The following is a 22,099-nucleotide window of genomic DNA, read 5'->3' as shown; positions in this document are numbered from 1 at the left end:
ACAATGTTCTGCTATCTTTCTTCACTGCCATTGCCAGATCGTCTTTTAACAATAATTGATAAACAAAATATTTCATCTTAGTTATGTAAACTCATTGTGAAGTTATTGAAAAATATAATTTCTTGCTCAATAATTGATTATTTTAAACGAGAATGAACAGTTAATATTTTATCAATAAACCTGTATCAGCTACCGTCTTTTGAAGGCATCTGGTTGATGACCCTCATGATCAGCTTCTGTACCCTGAGGAGCGGTTCGATATGCAGTGATATTGATAGATACTGGGGAATCGGTTTCAATATTGAATTCATTGTGCCTTGAATTCAACAGAGTTCTTAGGTACCTATTACTTATCAGTGATTGGTGAAATTTAAGGTATTTCACAGATATTTCACAGATAAATAGGAATGAGGTATGGCATAGTTTCGATTGTTGATTACTATTAAGTAAGACAGAGGATCGGCAACAATGTTCTGCTATCTTTCTCCACTGCCATTAAAACGTGGACTTCACTATAGGTCTCTCTACATTGAGTTATCAACTCCATCAAACCATCATTAGTAACTGAGTTTAATTTTACACACGTTTTCATACCACACTTTCAAGACGTGTTCCCCACAAGATAAGCTAGTAAATAACACTACAGAGTTTAGGATAAAATTCGAGTTACTAACCTTAGCATGTCATGATGTTTCCTGTGATGTTCAGGTATGTGGGATCCCAAAGTGGTCACATGTATCAGGGTAGGACTGGCTGTAAACTCTGACATTCCATCAACAACTGGACAGGTATCTTCATCGTGATAAACATCTCCATGATTCGAATTATTGTCATCGTCAAAATATTTGAAGTCATCCTCCATAGTAGCTGTGGGCGCTGAGAAAAGATTGTCTTCCAACATAGATCTGGAAAGTTTCGAAGGTTCTGAAGTGGATAATTTAGTCGAAGAAGCAAAATGTCTGTCGAAAACATTCTCAATACTGCGTGTAATACTTGAATTATCTTCCTGTCGTAATGACATTGTGTAAATATTCAACTTTACTGCCTGAAAACTGTTTTCATAACACCTACAACTGCAAACAACACTAGCTTCATAACCTACAGTTCACTGTAAAAATATAATATCACTACAAATCCAGCCTCACTATTCTCGGGGATCTGTAGACGGTCCTAAAGTATTTGAAATTTGTAAAACAACGGTACGGCATGACAACTAAACTTCAACTAAGTCAAAAACAAACTGGGCATTATAACCTCTACATCTCTACAAAACCACGAGTCGTTCGTTCTTTCTTTCTTCATCATTTCTCGTCATGGAACGTCAACTTCATACAAAACTGGTTTCTGCGCATGCGTTCAACCTGTTGTTCACACAAGTGTTGTTTTCTAAACACTCCTGTTCAAAATTCACACCTCGTTACAAAAATATCGCTCAATTTGTTATAAAACGTTCGCCGTAAACTGACGATTAATTGAAATGTTTTCAAATAACGCACAAAATCGAAGATATGATATTACGGCAATAGAAAGACACGAGAATCAATGTTGTCGAGATATCCGCGGTATCTACACAAATTTCAAACATACGGACGGAACAGTGTTGTAGTTCATTTACAAATAGAAATAAATTCAAAATATATAAAGCTCTTCTTAGTTTTCTTCACACACAGTTCCTTCTCACACCGGTCTAGGTCTACGTAATATTTATTATCAGTCACAAAGTAATAATTATTGTGCGTGTAAAAACGCGCTGTACATTTACAAATCGTTGAATTAAACGCGGCGGAATATTTGGCAAGTTTTTGGCAAATATAGGAAGAGTTAGGCCTAATAATGTATCGAATTTGACACTAATTATCACCGAAGTTTTCTTTCTCCCTTGATTGAGATCATCTTGACCTGAAAACAAAATAGAGATAAGGTATTAGCTGAACTGAATCTGAATCGAAAAATATATTTACCTATAATCAGACTAATCTCATGGCGATTTCCATTAAAAATGTACCAACTTATGATTATATTGAGTTTTGAGGATCACACTTGCTAAAATATTTATATTTACTTGTAAAATCAATAATTCATCATTTAATTCTCTACAACTTCATTTGTTCAAGAATATTTCACCGTACCTACTCGACCTCAACTTAAGTGTAATAAAATATTGTGCAAAATCAATGATTAAAAGTTAGATACTCCAACTTCCCTCGACTCAAACACAAATTTGACTCAAATCATGCTTTTCAGCACATTGACTGTATCTCAATTACAGTACGACGCTATGTCAATAAAGCAAATATAGACCATAAAAAGATTGAGAATGATTCCACTATCATCTTGTGATATACATATATGTATCATGTGCAAACAGTTTGTTTACAATATCTCAAAAAATGAGTGTCAATAGAGTTTTACATGGTTCTACACTTCTACTTCTTTTTAAAAACCAGAGTTTGCATTCTTTCAAGCAGTACCGAGGTATTTCTACAGACTTCATATTATAGAAGCTTGCTAGATGATTGTTAGGCTCAACTCACACTTACGCGACTCTGGTCGAGAAGAGACTCGACTCTAGTCGAGAGCTTGTGTTTTCAAATGGTGCCAGTCGTGGAGACTAGAGTCCACTGGTCTGAGTGTCACCATTTGGAAACACATGCTCTCGACTAGAGTCGAGTCTCTTCTCGACCTGAGTCGCGTAAGTGTGAGTTGAGCCTTAGGAGACGCTAAACATGAAGACTCGACAGCGTTGTTATAACTTGTACTGTAGAAAATTCTATGAACATTACTGGAACTGTTAGATCTCTCGAACGTCCCTGAAGATTGTTGTCATGTTGGTATGATCGAATAAGACTACTCAACAAGAACAGAGCACTTTAGAGACTGATTATTGTGTTTTAAATCTAATAGAATAAACGGAATATAAAGGCGACTACATACCGCCGTAGAGTAGCTTGAAATACGTCTTTTGAAAGACTATTTGTCGTATCTCCTTATGTTAAATCATAGACTGAGTGAACACGGTTAGATGGCTACAGCGGTGTGTGTAATCGTGTATATTCATTCAGAGGCTGATGAAGCTCCTCTTCAGGAGTGAAATGCATTCCTCAATACTCCAAGAGAAGTAATGTTTTTCCAAATATTTACAAGCAACACAGTGCCTGAACTACAACAAAGTTATATTCATTATATTGCAATGAAATGTAAACTCAGTTTTACCTTCAAAGTGAGTCTCAAAGTGTCCTTTCTTGTAAATGGTCAGTCCTATTCATAGCGTAGCGTTTTAACGCTACGGCGTTGTGTGATGCTATTATATGTTCTTTGCCACAGTAGACTACTTAATTTTGATCAAATTTTGACGATATTTTGGTGTTTTTTTCACCTGAGCTGGTGTCAGATCCGTGACTCAGGCCCAGGAAGCTGATGAGGGTGAAGCATGACATGCTGCATTTCTACGACACAATCCTGGTTGCCGTTGTTGTGATTATGGTTGCTGTCTCCCCGGTTACTGTCCGACAGACTGTTCGATTCCAGGCTCGTATTGGTTGTCGTGGAGATGCCGTACTTTTGCAGGTCTGCAACAAATTGAACAAAAAACTGAAGCAAACGTTCCCAATAGATTATAATAATCGTCTTCTTACAAGGATTAGGAAATTTGCCTGTTCCGACTTCAAGCTCACCATCACATACATCCAACTTTTACGTGGTCTGCCGACACTTCTCCTCCCAACCTGGTTATACCATAGAGAAACAATAGCGTAAGTAGATATCCCATGGTATAGGGCGTTTATGTCGCAACTTTTACTGTTATCTCAAGCTGATAGTCCACGTAGTTCTTTCCCGTGGAGCTTTATGACGCTGGTAGTCACTCATATTGTGCCGTTCATACACTCTTACCTCGTCAAAACAGTAAAAATCGACAATAATCAACAGTAATCGGCTTGAGATAACAGTAAAAGTTGCGACATAAACGCCCTATACCATGGGATATCTACTTACGCTATTGTTTCTCTATGGTTATACGATTATAGTGGAGCTAATAGAGTATAATAATAAAAGGGTATAAGAACAGTCATCACGTTATCGTTATAAATAGATGGTGGAAATGATAGGAACGCGTTGTTGCCAATCTTCTGTTTCAACTGCCTTCTATTGTAGAGAGCTTTGATTCAAGTTTTTCAGGTATTCATGATCTAATATTGATTGTTCTTTCTTGTTAACAATGATCGATTACATCTGAAATATATTTTATTTGTCAAGAATAATTTTTTTACTTTCCTTGTCCTATTACCATAGGTAAGGAAAGTATTGCTTTCCAAAAAAATTAAGGTAACCTATTTTCAAGTTTTCTATACGTTTCAAGGTCCCCTGAGTCCAAAACATTTTTTTTGTGAGGTCCACGTTATGATAGCAGTATTTGATTGACGTTGGTGTTGCTATCCTTGTCTACCATTCAACAAAGCAGATAGCGCTATCATTTTCCAGCTCTACTACGTTGCCAGATCGTTGTTCAACAATGTAGACCTATAATTAACAAAATATTCAATCCTAAATAGTACAATCATTGAAAACTATATTTCCTTGACTATTGATATATAAATGGAAAATTCCAACAAGGATGAACAGTTGATATCACATCAGATATACCGGTATCAGCTATCCTCTATAGAAGGCAGTTGCAAGGCAGAGAATCGGCAACGCTGTTCTTCAATGTTGTTTCGACACTCCTCACCTGAGGAAATGCCACATTGTCAATACCACTAGTCTATAAAAGTTGACATAAAACACACTGGTTCACTGGAACAATTCGAAATACTATAGTCTGTGAAAACCCGGGTGTGCAAACCCTGGTTTGCAGGACCAAGGCAGAGAATCGGCAACGTTGTTCTCCAATTTCGGCAGTCCTCACCTGAGGAAATACCACATTGTCAAAACCACTGGTCTATATTTAAGTTGAGATAAGACTCTGGTTTATTGGAAAAATTCGAGATACTATAGTCTGTTCAAGCCTTTGTTTGCAACAGTAGTTTTATCAAGTACAGCGTTGTCAGATCTCACAGAATCTAGAGAGCCTGTGGAATAATTGTGTGAGAGGAAGAGCGGAATAGAGAGCGTAAGCATTTTTGATAGAATCAGCATGAAAATGACAACCTTGTGCTCTTCTCTTGTGTTCTTCTATTGGAAGAATATTGACCATAAATCTTCGTGCTGAAAACTGTGAATCATGTGATAACAATCGGCGACGTTGTTCTCCATTTCGGCAGTCCTCACCTGAGGAAATACCACATTGTCAAAACCACTGGTCTATATTTAAGTTGAGATAAGACTCTGGTTTATTGGAAAAATTCGAGATACTATAGTCTGTTCAAGCCTTTGTTTGCAACAGTAGTTTTATCAAGTACAGCGTTGTCAGATCTCACAGAATCTAGAGAGCATGTGGAATAATTGTGTGAGAGGAAGAGCGGAATAGAGAGCGAAAGCATTTTTGATAGTATCAGCATGAAAACGGCAACCTTGTGCTCTCATTGTTCTTCAATGGAAAGAGCATTGATCATAAGTCTTCGTGCTAAAGTAAATTCGTATGGCTTTTGTTGGTGGGGAGTCCCTTGCGGGAAGGTCCCACCGCCTGAATATATAATTTAAGCCGTCAATGGGCCTTACGTGCTTAAAATTTCGTGCTGAAAACTATGATTCATGTGAGAACTTTATGTCAATAAAGATACTTATTTATAAAAAATTCTAGTACCCTTTCATTAAAAACTTTAAAATAAAACTTGAATTTTGAATCAAGTAGAACATATAAGCGAAGTGATTTTATATTTATTTATTTATTTATTTATTTATTAGAACAATTCGAGATACTAGTTCCGGCAGTTCTCACCTGAGTTATGCTGATGCAGCCCTATGACCCGATCTAGCGACTGAGCACTGCACAGAGGTGTATCAACCTCGTAGGTGTTGTTGAACAGGTTGTAGTCCACCTCATGCTCTCCAGTCTCTTTCTTGAAGGACACCAACGGTTCGAACCGATGGCCCCAAAGGATTTCGTTGGGCAGGTAGGAAGACCTCGCTTGTGTCGTCATGCCTGTTGACTCTATCACACCTGCAATAGAGAGCGAAAACCTTATTTAGTGAAAATAGATAGATAGATTGATTGATTAGCTGCCTTTATTTATAGATTGATTGATTGATTGATTGAGTACTTTATTTATGTAGATTACAATATATACTGGCTTATACACTTATATACAATAGTTTACAATACAGCAAAGTTATAGATGAATTTACATAATATAGACTAAGAAAATAACTATTGAACTGTATATGATATGAAAAAGCAATTTGTAATATAATAACTATATAATAATCATATTGTTATGCATCTACATAATTGATGGAGATGGAGAGGTGTTAATTGATTGAGGAGAAAGAGTTGGAATAGATCATGAAGGACCGTTCTACTGTGTTTGCTCAATAATAAGGCGGAAATTGATTGAGAATGAAGAGCCAGAGTGGAAATAAATCATAATAAAGTTTAATTTAATTGAAAATGTAGAGCTGATAACAAAAATAAATCATAATAAGCTGTGAATTGATTGAGATTGTAATTGACTTGGGTGTGAATTATTGATCCTTATAGATTATAGAGAAATAGAGACATCTTAAGGTGCGTACACATATTCGTGCTTCCAACCCGCACCGAGCACGCTCCTCCCTCGTACCGCCCTCGTACCGCCTTCGTACCACCATCGAACCACAGTCGGACCGCCCACGCACCCATCATGAACGTTACGGAAGATGTTAGATCTTCTCGCGTTCCCCGGTCGAACCACTGTTGCTCGCCGGTCGATCATCAATCGCTCTGCTGGAGTGACGTTCGGTTTGCGGAGCAGAGCGAGAGTCTGTACGCACCTTTAAGGTGCGTGCAGATATTATACGCGCCGCGAACATGAGCAATATTCTCTTTCAATCAGCTGACTATATCTGTATTTTTACAGAAACGGTAAGATACAGATATAAAAAGCTTGGCATCAGCTGATTAAAAGTGAATTGCTCATGTTCGCGGCGCGTAAATCTGTACGCACCTTAGTATGGCAAATAGCATTCATATTTTCTTTGATTGAATGACTGTATTTGTATTTGTTGGTTTCATACCTATGAAGGTAAGTCTCAGCAAACATCTGTATTTGGGAATTTTTAAGAGTCCTGTGATATATTGAAAGAAGGGTTCTATTAATACTAGAAATAATATAGTATATTACTACATTATACAAACTATCATATTGACCGAGAGAAGTATCTTGTTAGATCATGTTCACAGATTCAAGACTAAAGAGAGAAAGAGAGATAGAGAGAGAGAGAGAGAGAGAGAGTGAGAGAGAGAGATAGAAAAAAAGAGGGAGATAGAGTGAAAGGGAGAGAAACAGAGAGGTAGGGCGAGAGAGAAAGATAAATAAAGAGAGAGATAAAGGAGGGAAGAGAAAGAAAGAGAAAGTGGGAGAAAAAAGAGAGAGAGAGTGAGAAAGAGAAAGATGAAGAGAAAGAGAGAGAGTTTGAGTGCAGGAAGAGGGTTGTGAATTTGTTTATTTAATCTATGATCATGTATGGAATCCAAGACCTTCTAGTTCTATTCCTACCCTTCACGTCCAGTATATGCTTTTTCCCTTAATCTGAGAGGTAAAATATTACAATAAAGCTAAAATATAATAAATATAAAGTGAGGGAATGAATGAAAAACTCCTACTATCACATCTACTTCGATAGCTCCGTAACACTTCTATTATCAACTAAAACATAAATATAAGGACACATATCGATAGAGAATTCTATTATCTTTAAAACGTGTTATATAATAAATTTGTCTACAAGGCTCCGTTTAAAAGTTATAATCGAAAAACTGAAGAAGGTACCATTTTTACGCTCCCAATTCTAAAGCCAAAGCAACTCAGGAAGCTAAACAGTGAGCCAGCCGAGAAATTGGCTGCTAAAGTTCAGATTTGGAACACCCGCGCTATCTAGCGGGAGAAGCGTAGAACTACGTGAAGATGAGAGCTAAAAGCAGTCCGTCAATCTTATTGAATTGTGACAACTGTAGCTTTCTTCCTTCAGTTTTATTGGAATTGTGACTTTACTGTAGCTTTAATTCAAAAATTAAATGAGGTAAAGGTTTTAGGAAATTTAATATTCTATCGATTTTGATAGGGAGTCAGTCATTTACGTGTTTTAAAATTAAAAGCGGATTGATAAATCTTTGAAGTGACTTCGAACGATTCATACAGCTCTTCAGTTTTTTCTACAGATTGTTGTTAAATACTTGAAGAAATTGAATTTTATCATCCTTTTTGGATAAAATGAATTATTACCTTCAGCTCTTATTTAATAAAATTACTCTATTAACCGAGATTTAAGGCTCTAATTTTCAGAAAACTGAGACCTTGTTACTGAATTTTATTATCCTTGTTGGATAAAATGAATTATTAAAAAACTTTCTCGATTAACCGAGATTCAAGGCTGTAATTTTCAGAAAACTGAGACCTTGTTACTAAAGGCTGTTTAGTTTCTGGAATTCTAGTTGAGATTTCTGACGGAATTTCAGTGGTCCGTTTTCTCAGCTTGATTGGGAAAAAAGTGTTCTGAGCTTCAGTAGCAAAATCTCATGTCACAAAAATTTGTAGTAGGTCCAGTTTTTCGCCCATTACTTCTGAACGGTTCATCGTAGATGAATTTAAGTGAGATCCATTTTTGTAGACAAGAAAATTCTCTACAATCTGATGTATAATAATGTATCACAGAATGAGAGGCATTGCCAGATGCTATTGCGACAAGCATTATAGTAATCTTGTCAGATTGTCAGGCAGCCCTCAAGGCTCTTGACTCTAATGAAATCAAGTCAAAATTAGTGTGGGAGTGCCACAAAACACTCAGCAGGCTTGCAACACGCAACTCTGTGCATCTTTGTTGGGTACCTGGCCATGTAGGCATAGGAGGTAACGAGCGTGCAGATGAGCTTGCTAACAGGGGTTCCAGTATGTCATTCTTTGGTTCAGAGCCAAGCTGTGGCATAAATAAAACTGCCTTCCATACAATAAGTAAAAGGTCCAGAGACTTACATCACCAGCAATGGCAAGGTCACCCTGGTCAAGCACTTGGCAAAAGGCTGCTGGCAGACACAAGCTCTTGTTTCACCAGCTGGCTGGTGAGTCTGGGTAGAGGTCAGGTCAAGCAGTTGATTGCCCTGATAACTGGACATGGCCACTTCAGGAAACATCTCCACACGATTGAACTCAGAAATGAAAGCCAGATGTGTAGGCTTTGTAATCAGTCTGAAGAGACTGCCAAGCATATCATACTGGATTGCGAAAGACTTGGGGCTAGAAGCTTTTGTTTTGTCTTGTTTTGTGTGTTTTGAAAATTTTTGAAATTGAAGAAGGAGGGCTCTGTTTGGCTGCAAGCAACCAGGTGAGGATTGGGATGTTGGTATAGGGGAAAAACTCCTGAACCTTGTAAAGGACACAGTTATTGGTTCGCCCAACTAACATACTTGGGACACACGATAAATAAGCTTCGATTGACATATGAGGCTCTTTGAACCTTTGGATCCTTGACTCCGTCCCTTCAAAAACATAAACATAAACTTACTATCTATAAAATTATTTTCCAATTCCGTTGTATTGTTTCCTTCGACCGATCTTATTTATATATTTGACGTTTGTTACACAACTTTGTATTTCAAGGTAATAAAGGGTTATTGATTGGTAGATTTAGTGCCGGTTGCACAAAAGCTGGTTAAATTTTAATAGTGATTCATTTTCAACGAGAACCAATCAGAGAAGCCGTCTTATCAAAAAGACCTTCTCTGATTGGTTCTCGTGCAATTAATCACGGTTAAAATTCAACCGCCTTTTCTGCAACCGGGCTTTTCTGTTTGATGATAATAAAGGGTATTGATTGATAGATTTATTGATAATTTACCTTCTAGAATGACGTGAAATTGATCATGGTTAAAATTTAATCGGCTTTTGGGCAACCAGGCCTTTGTGTTTCATGGTAATAAAGGGTTATTGATTGATAGATTTATTACCAGTGGCACAAAAGCCGGTTAAATTTAATCGTGATTAACTCCACGAGAACTAATAAGAGAAGCCGTCTTATCAAAAATACCTTTTCTAATTGATTCTCGTGAAACTAATCACGGTTAAAATTCAACCGCCTTTTCTGCAACCGGGCTTTTGTGTTTGATGATAATAAGGGTTATTGATTGATAGATTTATTGATAAATTACCTTCTAGAATGACGTGTAATTGGTGAAATTGATCACGGTTAAAATTTGACCGGCTTTTGGGCAACCGGGCCTTTGTGTTTCATGGTAATAAAGGGTTATTGATTGATGGATTTACTGCCGGTTGCACAAAAGCCGGTTAAATTTTAATCGTGATTAACTCCACGAGAACTAATCAGAGTAGCCGTCTTATCAAAAAGGCCTTCTCTGATTGGTTCTCGTGAAATTGATTACGGTTAAAATTCAACCGCCTTTTCTGCAACCGGGCCTTTGTGTTTGATGATAATAAAGGGTTATTGATTGATAGATTTATTGATAAATTACCTTCTAGAATGACGTGAAATTCGTGAAATTGATCACGGTTAAATTTTGACCGGCATTTGGGCAACCAGGCCTTTGTGTTTCATGGTAATAAAGGGTTATTGATTGATAGATTCAGTGCCGGTTGCACAAAAGCCGGTTAAATTTTAATCGTGATTAACTCCACGAGAACTAATAAGAGAAGCCGTCTTATCAAAAATACCTTTTCTAATTGATTCTCGTGAAACTAATCACGGTTAAAATTCAACCGCCTTTTCTGCAACCGGGCCTTTGTGTTTGATGATAATAAAGGGTTATTGATTGATAGATTTATTGATAAATTACCTTCTAGAATGACGTTAAATTCGTGAAATTAATCACGGTTAAATTTTGACCGGCTTTTGGGCAACCAGGCCTTTGTGTTTCATGGTAATAAAGGGTTATTGATTGATAGATTTATTACCAGTGGTACAAAAGCCGTTTAATGTAAATCGTGATTAATCCCATGAGAACCAATCAGAGAAGCCGTCTTATCAAAAAGAACTTCTCTGATTGGTTCTCGTTAAATAAATTACGGTTAATGGTGATTAATTCCACGAGAACTAGTCAGAGAAACCGTCTTATCAAAAAGACCTTCTCTGATTGGTTCTCGTGCAATTAATCACGGTTAAAATTTGACCGGCTTTTGGGTAACCAGGCCTTTGTGTTTCATGACAATAGAGGGTTATTTATTGATAGATTTATTGATAAATTACCTTCTAGAATGACGACAATTTCGAACCTCTCCCGCAGCATGTCGGAAGCTGAGAGGTTGTAGAGCGGACTAGACGGTGTGATTTTATGTACAATGGTGGTCGGCCAAATGAAGAAGATTTTATCTTCCTCACCATCTCCACCGACCTTCAGCTCTTGCTGATAGAAAGGCAATACCTCGCCTTCTCTGGTAACCTGTAAAATTTGGGGAAAATATTCATAAAAAATAATTATCTATAATGTAATAAAGGAAAGAACTCATTTCCATAATCTAGTTTACGCTAGGCCCTCACAAACACAGGCTTAAGCCTACATGTGAGTCTCTCACAACGTAAGGGTATAATGTACTGTAACTGTACTGTATTATTTATTTATTTATTTATTAGAACAGTCACAAACACGATATTTGGAAAGAGAAACAGGCAATTGCCCAAAACTTCTTCAATTCCTTGATTTTGGCACATAAATAGTCCAAAGTGAGGTTAAGTTTAAAATTTCTGTTTTCACCAAAGATTAACACTCAGAGAATACGTAAATGTATTATTTGTAAATTGTGAGAATAAATTGATTTGATTTGAAAAAAAAACTGGCTTATATACACGTACGCGATATGAAATTCACGAATTGACGTCTGAACTACTAGACTGGTCAACTTGAAATTGTGCATATAGATTCTTAACTAGAGACCCCTGGGTTGAAGAACTCGCTCATGAACTGTTGTATTGATGTCTGAGATTCGCAACTTGTAATTATACAGAGTTGGTGAGAATTATTATGGAAACAGCTAAATATATCTTTTACAAGTATGATATAACAGTGGTAGGTTCCATGGGAATCCTATTCCGATTGAAATGAAAAAAAACTTTCTGTCGCTTCAAAACTTTTGCCCGTCATCTTGGATCCGTCATAAGGATCGAACTGTATTTCGAATCCAGCTTAATTTTAAAACCAACTTCATTTTTTCAAATGGGAAGATGGTCATGTGATACATGATTTCGATAGAGGATATCAAAGGAAAATTAATGGCAATACCCGCACATCGATATCTCAAACCATTTCAATGATATCAACATTTGAAGGTACTAATAAATGATAATAATAATAATAATAATAATCTCAACATTTGAAGGTACTAATAAATGATACAAAAATGAAATAATGAGTACGGTACCTATTAATTGAATAGTTAAGTGTTAGTAAACACTAATAGTAGCTTCCACTCACATTTTAACACTTTGCACAAAAAATTGTCATAGCAGCTGCTATCACAAGTAGTATTAATTACGTGTATGTTACAGACAAACAGACAGACGTTAACGGATGCGAGTTGATATAGAACTTATAAATTAATATTGTATATATATTCAGCTGAAATCATGTGTCGGCATATAAAGTCTGTCTGTCTGACAATAGCATCAGCTTCTTTAAATGAATGGAAAAATTACAGAAATAGCATGCAAATAATTCCAGCTGACTGATAATGATAGATCAAAACATGTTTTTTTTCTTATGCACTTTCATGTCATTTTTATATCCTGAAAAAGGACGAAGGAGTGAGTCAGTTTTGTTGTCCAACGAACTTGACCTGTAAAAAGAATTCGTGTTTAAAATCTGAAGCTGATTGATCAAGTTCTTGTCGAATATACAAACAGACAGAAAACGACTTTGGGCTCTAGTAAGTCAAAAGTTAGAACTTCGCTAACGCTCGTTCAATTAACCGAGGATGGTTATAGGCCTCTTTCAAACTCTTCATGATTTTAGTAGGTCAAGTTTTCAGTTTGTCAAGTTTTTAATTGGATCCTTGCGGAGCACGGGTTACCTGCTAGTTTCAAAAAAACTGTGCTTTTTATTAATTTCTTGCAGAAATTAAGAATATTCTATAAAAACACTCTCTAAATCTGGTTTTAACTCACCTTTTTCTTGATCAACTGCGCCCTGACATGAGCCTCAATGATGTGTGATTTGCGCATGTCACCTACCCTAAACATCAGACATAACTGTCCGTCACGCTGCAACAGAATAGATACAATTAGAATAAATAGAAATAGAATAGAATAATATAGATTTAAGAACAGATTGGAATTAGTTATTTGTGCAACTAGTGCGCAAAGTGACAGTTTGCTGCACCGAAAGAAACGTTTACGCCCGAGCCGTAGGCGAGGGCGGAATGGTTTCTTGAGTGCAGCAGAGGAACTTTGTGCACGTATTTCACATTAAGTTTTTCCTACAGTTACCATTGAATATGAAAAGTGGGTAATTATGGGTAAAATTGCCTGAAATGCATCAAACGTTTTTCTGTGTAATTTTATTATTGATAAAAACCTTAATCCTAAAATCCTAAAGTCCTCGTTGTCCTTGGCTATAATATATGATTAATAATTAGCGCGTTGTGCTTGGTTGCACCTCTGCTCATTATAGCAGCCCAGTCACTGTTACCAACTTCATTTTGATTTTGCTGCACTGTTGCTCCATATAACCTACTAAGTATTTTGCGTTGCCATGTTGCAAATCTGGAGTGCAGAAAAATTTTTCCCGCACTAGAGCGGAAAAGTGATTCTTTGCGTTCTGTAATCAGTGCAGCAATGGCCACTTTTCAACGTAGCTGTAGGAAAAGAATATTTCGTAGTAGCCGATAACAGAGACTTTACACCATTACTTTCGTCACAATAGGCTATGAATTATAACAAATACACAATAAGCTATCATAGCTTTGCTAAATGATGTTCATCTTGTTAAATAGAAAATATTGGACTTCCTTGTTTAGGGCTACAACGCCGAACTTGTGAATAACAGGAAATATATTTCAAAGATTTACCTATTATATACAGATTAGTCTCTTCAAATATATTGAAAAGTGTAATTTTATTTCTAATTTTCATATACACATCATTTCTTGTTCTTTGGTTAACATTTGTTGGGCTGGTTGGCAGCAACTGTCCATGCCTCTCTGTCATCTTTCTTTGGTAGAGAGTTAGTGGGGAGGATATTTTTAATATTCTTTCCGAAGAATGGACATTGATATGTCCAAAGCTCCGCCAATTTATGTAGATGCATAACAATATAATTATCTATAGTTATTATATTACAAATTACTTTTTCATATCATATACAGTTCAATAATTATTTTCTTTGTCTATATTATGTAATTCATCTATAATTTTGCTGTATTGTAAGCTATTGTATATAAGTGTATAAGCCAGTATATATTGTAATCTACATAAATGAAGTACTCAATCATCAATCAATCAATCATCCGGTCGTGTGTTAATGGGGAAGTTATTTTATATCCTTCTTAGAGAATCGACAATTATTAGTTGAAACACCGCCGATTTATGAAGTTACATCACATTATTATATTATCGTTATTCTAATTGCATTCAATCTTTATTCTCATTGATTAACTATTCATACTTTTTAAAATTCTTTGAATAATTAGCATTACCGTCATTTAATGTAAATTAGTGTATAAGCCAGTAAATATTGTAACATACATAAATAAATAAATCTAATCTAATCATCCGCCATCGTTTTGAGGTCTCTGTAGTTGGTGGCACATCTCAAAACCTTCTTCAGTTGCTCAATGTACTAGAGTACATACTCTAGTATGGCCTTACTCGCGCATTCATCAAGGGCCAAGCCACACAAAGCGTTCTCTCAGACGTTTTCAGACGAGTCGACAGAGCAGGAAGCTCTCTGATTGGCTGATTGTGTTGGCGTTCGGGAATCAGCTGATATTATAATCAGCCAATCGGAGAGCTTCCTGCCCTGCGGACTCGTCTGAAAACGTATGAAAAAACGTGTGGCTTGGCCCTTGATAAAAACAGATATTGTCTTCATATTGAATATTTTTATTGAAATAGTCAACTGAATAATCCGTCTTTCATATGAAAACTTAAAAAAAAACCGCTTTAGGGCAGGTTTCCGAGCTCGGGATTTAGCCAAGTTCTAGACTTCAAACAGCTGGAGTCAGAAAATTGGCTTTCCGAAACGGGGCGTAGTCGCAGTTATTTTTATGATAATGTTTCTTATTCTTATTTCTTATTTTTTTATTGTGCAAAATACTACAATCATAATATAATTATGACATTGGAGGAAAAAATAGGCTGAGCCTGTACTATTTCTCTCCAAAAATTAATTTTAATGTAAATTTTCTCATTTCTATAATTGGAAACGATTTTCCTAGATGAAAATAAACATTCCTAAATAGTTCAAAATAGCTGAAATTTTACACTATTTTATCTTTATTCTATTTTGTGTTCAATTTTCTAGTTTTTCGAATTTAATTTAAACGTGGACTGCGACTGCGCCCCGTTTCGGAAAGCCAATTTTCTGACTCCAGCTGTTTAAAGTCAAACTTTGCATAGATGGGGCGGAGCTCCTGAAATTTTTACAGATATGGGACTTGTGGCAATTGATAGAGCTTATTGATGAATATTTTAGGTATGAATTTGATCAAAATCGTTGGAGCCGATTTCGAGAAAATCGCGAAAAACCCTGTTTTTGACAACATTTTCGCCATTTTAGCCGCCATATTGAATTGCATTTGATCGAAAATGTTCGTGTCGGATCCTTATAGTGTAAGGACCTAAGTTCCAAATTTCAAGTTATTCCGTTAATTGGGAGATGAGATATCGTCTACACAGACGCACATACACTCATACACACACACACACACACACACACACACACCACACACACACACAAACACACACACACACACACACACATACAGACCATACCCAAAAACCACTTTTTTGGACTCAGGGGACCTTGAAACGTATAGAAATTTAGAAATTGGGGTACCTTAATTTGTTTTGGAAAGCAATACTTTCCTTACCTATGGTAATAGGGCAAGGAAGTAAAAATTATGATATTCATAGTATAAAATACTATATTTTACTAATATATTACTAAAATACTATACTAATATTTTTATAAAAATGACTAGCTGGTCCGGCGAACTTCTCACCGCCAAATAGTTAATGCATTGGTTTGAATGGAAGAACTCACACACACTGAATCGGGCATGGCGTAAACCGGTGAGATAAGGCAATCTCCATAGATCAACACTTTGTATCCCAAAGCCGCGCCTCCTCAGATGTGCTTAGCCTCAGCTTAATCTGATGCACTATATTTTCATGAAAATTATCCAACAATCAGTATTTACATGTATATCTTAATATGGACTTCCTATGTGCTAAGTTTGTTGTGCAGCAGTTTGTATATTTAGATATAGTTGAATGCAGCTTCCTGGGAAATATAATGGTATAATCTCCTTGCTGCTGATTTTCCCGTGCATATTCTTAATTTACATCATTTCGAGTTCTACGACCCAAGTTTGGACGTCGTTCGTACTGCGGCATTATAATTAGAATTGAAATTTTGTGAATCAGTAGAAAGAAAAGAAAAACGGATCTACCGACGGCTGTTGGATGACGCAATGATTATAACAGCTGATTTTTATTTCTGTGTGTGGCCAGCTCACATAATTATCTTCTCCCATAAGGATTACATGTAAACTTTGAAGGACCGTGGGAAAGAGTGCTAAAGTCGGATCATGAATTTGATAGGCCATAAACCTGCTCCTGAACATAACATACAAAACTAAGAAAAAATCATGAAATTCGGTGCACACATAAAAAAGTTATTGAATGTCAAAATTTGGCGCTCGATTTTTATTTATATAGATATACATGGTATACATGTTCTTGGCACCTTAACCTGAGGAAATTAGTCTCATAAATATTCATAGATTCTCTGCTCATACTCATAAACATTCTTCTGGATATTTTATTAATCAATTCAAGAGTAATGATAGGAGGAAAATATATTAAATACTTGTGAATGTTTTGTACAATAATTTATTATTATTAAGGATGAACTAGCGATCGTAAACTGACAAACGGACAAAAAACGTGAAACGGACAAATCAACGAAACGTTCCACGAAAAATTTTCTAGTGACAGGCGAACAGTGTTCTGTAAAGCTGCGTACACATATTCGCGCTTCCAACCCGCACCGAGCACGCCCCTCCCTCGTACCGCCGTCGTACCACCATCGAACCACAGTCGCTCCGCCCACACACCCATCATGAAAGTTACGGAAGATGTTAGATCTTCTCGCGTTCCCCGGTCGAACCACTGTTGCTCGCCGGTCGATCATCAATCGCTCGAGTGACGTTCGGTTGCGGAGCAGAGCGAAAGTCTGTACGCACCTTTACATGCAAGAACACACAAACTACTCCACACCCAAGTCGGAAGGTATTGTCACCAGTAACGTGCAGGTTATTTCTATGTCATGGGGCTGCGTTTATTAAGACTATGAAGCAAATAGAAATAACGGATTATTACAAGAACTGAAATTGAAACACTCCCATGAGAACTATATCAAGCCAGTTACACGCATATCGATTTTTGGGCGTTGTATTAAACTAAACTTGACTAACATCACCTGTTTAATCTAATAGAATTTATAAGGACGGCAAAATATCGTACGAACAATAATCGATGTGTGTGTAAGGCTAGCTTTACACACACAACGATTTTTGGACGTACGTTTTTTGCCGTCCTTATGAATCTATCAGATTAAACGGAACTTGACAAACATGATCTGTTTGAAATCATCTGTTTAATCTAATAGAGTTCATAAGGACGGCAAAAAACGTACGTCCAAAAATCGTTGTTTGTGTAAGGCTAGCTACACACACATCGATTATTGTTTGTACGATATTTTGCCGTCCTTATAAATTCTATTAAACAGATGATGTTTTACAAGTTTCGTTCAATCTGATCGAATTCATAAAGACAACAAAATATTGCATGAACAAAAATCTGGTGTGGTACACTCACACAACTTTCCTTGCTCATATTTGAAACTACGATCAGACTTTTGTATATGTGTATTATATAATTGTTTTCAGAGTACTTTTTCCTTTGTGCAAATTGTGAAATTCGATTATTTTTTTCAGTCGTCATTTTTTTAAAGTCGTCAAAACAGCTGTTCTACAGATAAAATATCTCGACTATGTGTTATTTTATGAACTGCTCTACCTACCTACGTCATGCACGAGAAGGAGGTTACAAAGTCCATTTCTCAAGGATGGGGTGGACCCCCCATTAGTTTCCCAGAAAAGAGACTCATGCCAGTTGATGGAGCTGATAAATAACTATACAGAGTATGAATTTGAAATAAACCAGTCGAGTAATTTTTGAGAAAATCGTGAAAAACATGGTTTTTCAGTAATTATCCGCCATTTTTCTCGAGAATATTACGCAGCTCCTGCAATTTTCCTGGAAATGAGACTCATATCAGTTGATAGGGCTTATAAATAGCTATCCACGGTATAAATTTGAAGAAAATCGTTAGAGCCGTTTTCGTGAAAACCGTGAAAAACATGGTTTTTTAGTAATTATCCGCCATTTTTCTCGAGAATATTACGCAGCTCCTGCAATTTTCCCAGAAATGGGACTCATGTCAGTTGATAGGGCTCATAAATAGCTATCCATGGTATAAATTTGAAGGAAATCGTTAGAGCCGTTTTTGAGAAAATCGTGAAAAACATGGTTTTTTAGTAATTATTCGCCATTTTTTCCGCTATCTTGAATTGAATTTTATTGAATTTCTTATTGTCGGGTCCTCATGGTATAAGGACCTTAAGTTTAAAATTTCAAGTCAATCGGTAATTAGGAATGGAGTTATCGTGTTCACAGACATACACACATACACACACACACACACACCACACACACACACACACACACCACACACACCACACACACACACACACACACACACACACACACACACACACAGACCAACACCCAAAAATCATGTTTTTGGAATCAGGGGACCTTGAAACGTATAGAAAACTTGAAATTAGGGTACCTTAATTTTTTTTTGGAAAGCAGTACTTTCCTTACCTATGATAGTAGGGCAAGGAAAGTAAAAATCGATGTGTGTGTGCAGGGCTTAACTGGCTTTTAGTATATTTCGCACCTAGAGCAGAAAATGAGATTTTTCCTGCTCGAAATCGGTTTTCAAGTCCGAGGCCGTAGGCCGAGGACTAGAAAAGATTGAGAGCCGGAAAAACATTTTTGCCAGTGGTGCGAACGCAATTTTTCCCCACACACAAAAATAAACAAAATGTATATATATGAGAATAGTTGTTTACTAAACACTTCCGAAAGCAGAAGTGGAAGGTGATAGCTCTAGCAAATCTGAGGTAATCTGAATATCAGGAAATTGTCCAAGTATTTTTATTTTTTATTCTGATTTGTCTAAATAACCTAAAAGATTATGTTCAATTATGTGGGATGTTGAGTTTATACTTTTTTATTCTTTCAAATGACAATAAGATGATATTATTATAAATGTTTTAATTATTGAATAATGAACACAAATAATGAAAAGTTTTTTGATCAGCTGTTTTTTGATCACCTTTCTTAGTTCCATGTTAGCGGCTGGAAAGGGTACTCTTTCCGGCCTAGGCCGGAAGAAACCTGTTCTGACGTCAGACGAGAGTCGTCTGCAAACAATGTCTTTCAGATCTACGTAGGGACTGGAAAACAGCTGCTTTCTGTGCAGTGTGGCGAAAAGTATTTATTCTTAGTGAAGTGGCCATGTGTGAACACTCCTACTGGAACTAGTTTCATTTATTATGTGATTAAAGTTGCCATGAGTGAGGATCCTTGAACCAATGTTATCTATTCCTGGACACAGTGTTTTCGTGTCAACACCTTCGGAGGAACCAATGGTTTTCGTTTTCAGAATTTATTTTGGAAGTGGAGCTTTTTTCGATGCACTGACCTATAGTATGCTGAGTCTCGACACTAAACAGGAAGCATGACGTGAACGTGTTTACATCCCTGACACAGGGCACCCAACTTGAGTTGGCCTGAGCTGTGGGTTCCAGGTCGCCATGCCAGAACACAATCAGCCACCAGATGATGGCGAAACCCAGCCACGATAGGAAGAAGTTCATAGCGAACACTAGCAGAGTCCATCTCCACTGGGCGTCTACTAGGGTCGTGAAGATGTCCTGCAAAAAACGAAAAATAAATCAATTTAAATTCAAATTTATTTTACAGAAAGCATAATTCACGATGATTAAGTACAGAATACCACATATTTTGAAATCCCCAACTGCGTGTGTGAGGGGGAATTCAACGTTATCACATAAGGTTTAAAGAGGTCATCAAGGGCCGGATTCCGAGATCGGGATTCAGCTAAGTTCTAGACTTTAAACAGCTGAAGTCATAAAATTGGCTTTCTGAAACGGGGCTTTTCAAAAAGCTCGGGGCTTTTCTGAAATTGGCTTTCTGACTGCGTCGTAGTCGCAGTGTCACAGTCCACGTTTGAATTAAATCCTGAAAAACTAGAAAATTCTAGTTTCCTGTATGAAAAATGCAACAGAAGCCAATGTTGGGAATCTTACATCTCAATTATAATAATCTAGATGGATCCACAAGAAAAATTATCAAAAACACCTGTCAGAACAAAAATATTATAATCATTATACAAAATTCACCTCTCCTGTATGAAAATTTAACATAGTTCATCAGGCTAATATTGCAAATCTCTTATCTCTAATCTCAAATCTTTTGGTAGAGAGTTAGTGGGGAGGATATTTTTAATATTCTTTCCGAAGAATGGACATTGATATGTCCAAAGCTCCGCCAATTTATGTAGATGCATAACAATATAATTATCTATAGTTATTATATTACAAATTACTTTTTCATATAATATACTTTCATATTTATTTTCTTAGTCTATATTATGTAAATTCATCTATATTTTGCTGTATTGTAAGCTATTGTATATAAGTGTATAAGCCAGTATATATTGTAATCTACATAAATAAAGTACTCAATCAATCAATCAATCAATCAATCAATCAATCTCTCTCTTTTGGTAGAGTTTTAGTGGGAAGGATACTTCGAATATTCTTTCCGAAGAATGGACTTTGATATGTCCAAATCTCCGCCAATTTATGTAGATGGCGGAACAATATTATCTATTTCATCTATAGTTATTACAAATTGCTTTTTTCATATCATATACAGCTCAATAATTAATTTCTCAATTTATATTTTGTAAATTCATCTATAATTTTGATGTATTGTAAGCTATTGTATGTAAGAGTATAAGCCAGTATATATTGTTATCTACATAAATAAAGTACTCAATCAATCAATCATCAATCAATCTCTCTCTTTTGGTAGAGAGTTAGTGGGAAGGATACTTCGAATATTCTTTCCGAAGAATGGACTTTGATATGTCCAAATCTCCGCCAATTTATGTAGATGGCGGAACAATATTATCTATTTCATCTATAGTTATTACAAATTGCTTTTTTCATATCATATACAGCTCAATAATTAATTTCTCAATTTATATTTTGTAAATTCATCTATAATTTTGATGTATTGTAAGCTATTGTATGTAAGAGTATAAGCCAGTATATATTGTTATCTACATAAATAAAGTACTCAATCAATCAATCAATCATCAATCAATCTCTCTCTTTTGGTAGAGTTTTAGTGGGAAGGATACTTCGAATATTCTTTCCGAAGAATGGACTTTGATATGTCCAAATCTCCGCCAATTTATGTAGATGGCGGAACAATATTATCTATTTCATCTATAGTTATTACAAATTGCTTTTTTCATATCATATACAGCTCAATAATTAATTTCTCAATTTATATTTTGTAAATTCATCTATAATTTTGATGTATTGTAAGCTATTGTATGTAAGAGTATAAGCCAGTA

General features: G+C 36.1%; 2 protein-coding genes across 3 annotated transcripts in view; both read right to left on the bottom strand.

Moving 5' to 3' along the window:
- The window catches only part of LOC111043515 (ATP-sensitive inward rectifier potassium channel 11), a 57,438-nt gene extending 56,137 nt beyond the window's left edge, over window positions 1-1,301 (bottom strand). Inside the window, exon 1 of one of the 2 annotated variants that reach the window (XM_039433725.1) lies at window positions 675-1,301. In XM_039433725.1, coding sequence (XP_039289659.1) covers window positions 675-1,021 — 347 coding nt within the window. In that variant the 5' untranslated portion in view covers window positions 1,022-1,301. The remainder of the gene's footprint in view (window positions 1-674) is intronic. The other variant, XM_039433724.1, reaches the window with a different exon arrangement.
- A 189-nt stretch (window positions 1,302-1,490) lies between these two features.
- Window positions 1,491-22,099, bottom strand: part of LOC111043500 (G protein-activated inward rectifier potassium channel 3) — a 127,262-nt gene continuing 106,653 nt past the window's right edge. The window contains exons 3-8 of the mRNA XM_039435050.1: window positions 20,060-20,363; window positions 13,240-13,424; window positions 11,329-11,521; window positions 5,876-6,097; window positions 3,377-3,569; window positions 1,491-1,899 (exon numbers count right to left, since the gene is read on the bottom strand). Of these exons, the coding sequence (XP_039290984.1) occupies window positions 3,388-3,569; window positions 5,876-6,097; window positions 11,329-11,521; window positions 13,240-13,424; window positions 20,060-20,363 (1,086 nt within the window). The 3' untranslated portion in view covers window positions 1,491-1,899; window positions 3,377-3,387. The remainder of the gene's footprint in view (window positions 1,900-3,376; window positions 3,570-5,875; window positions 6,098-11,328; window positions 11,522-13,239; window positions 13,425-20,059; window positions 20,364-22,099) is intronic.

Source organism: Nilaparvata lugens, chromosome 8, assembly GCF_014356525.2.
Source record: "Nilaparvata lugens isolate BPH chromosome 8, ASM1435652v1, whole genome shotgun sequence".
Taxonomy (NCBI): Eukaryota; Metazoa; Arthropoda; class Insecta; order Hemiptera; family Delphacidae; genus Nilaparvata; species Nilaparvata lugens.
Note: the sequence above shows the minus strand (reverse complement) of the source record. Positions and strands in the feature narration are given on the sequence as shown.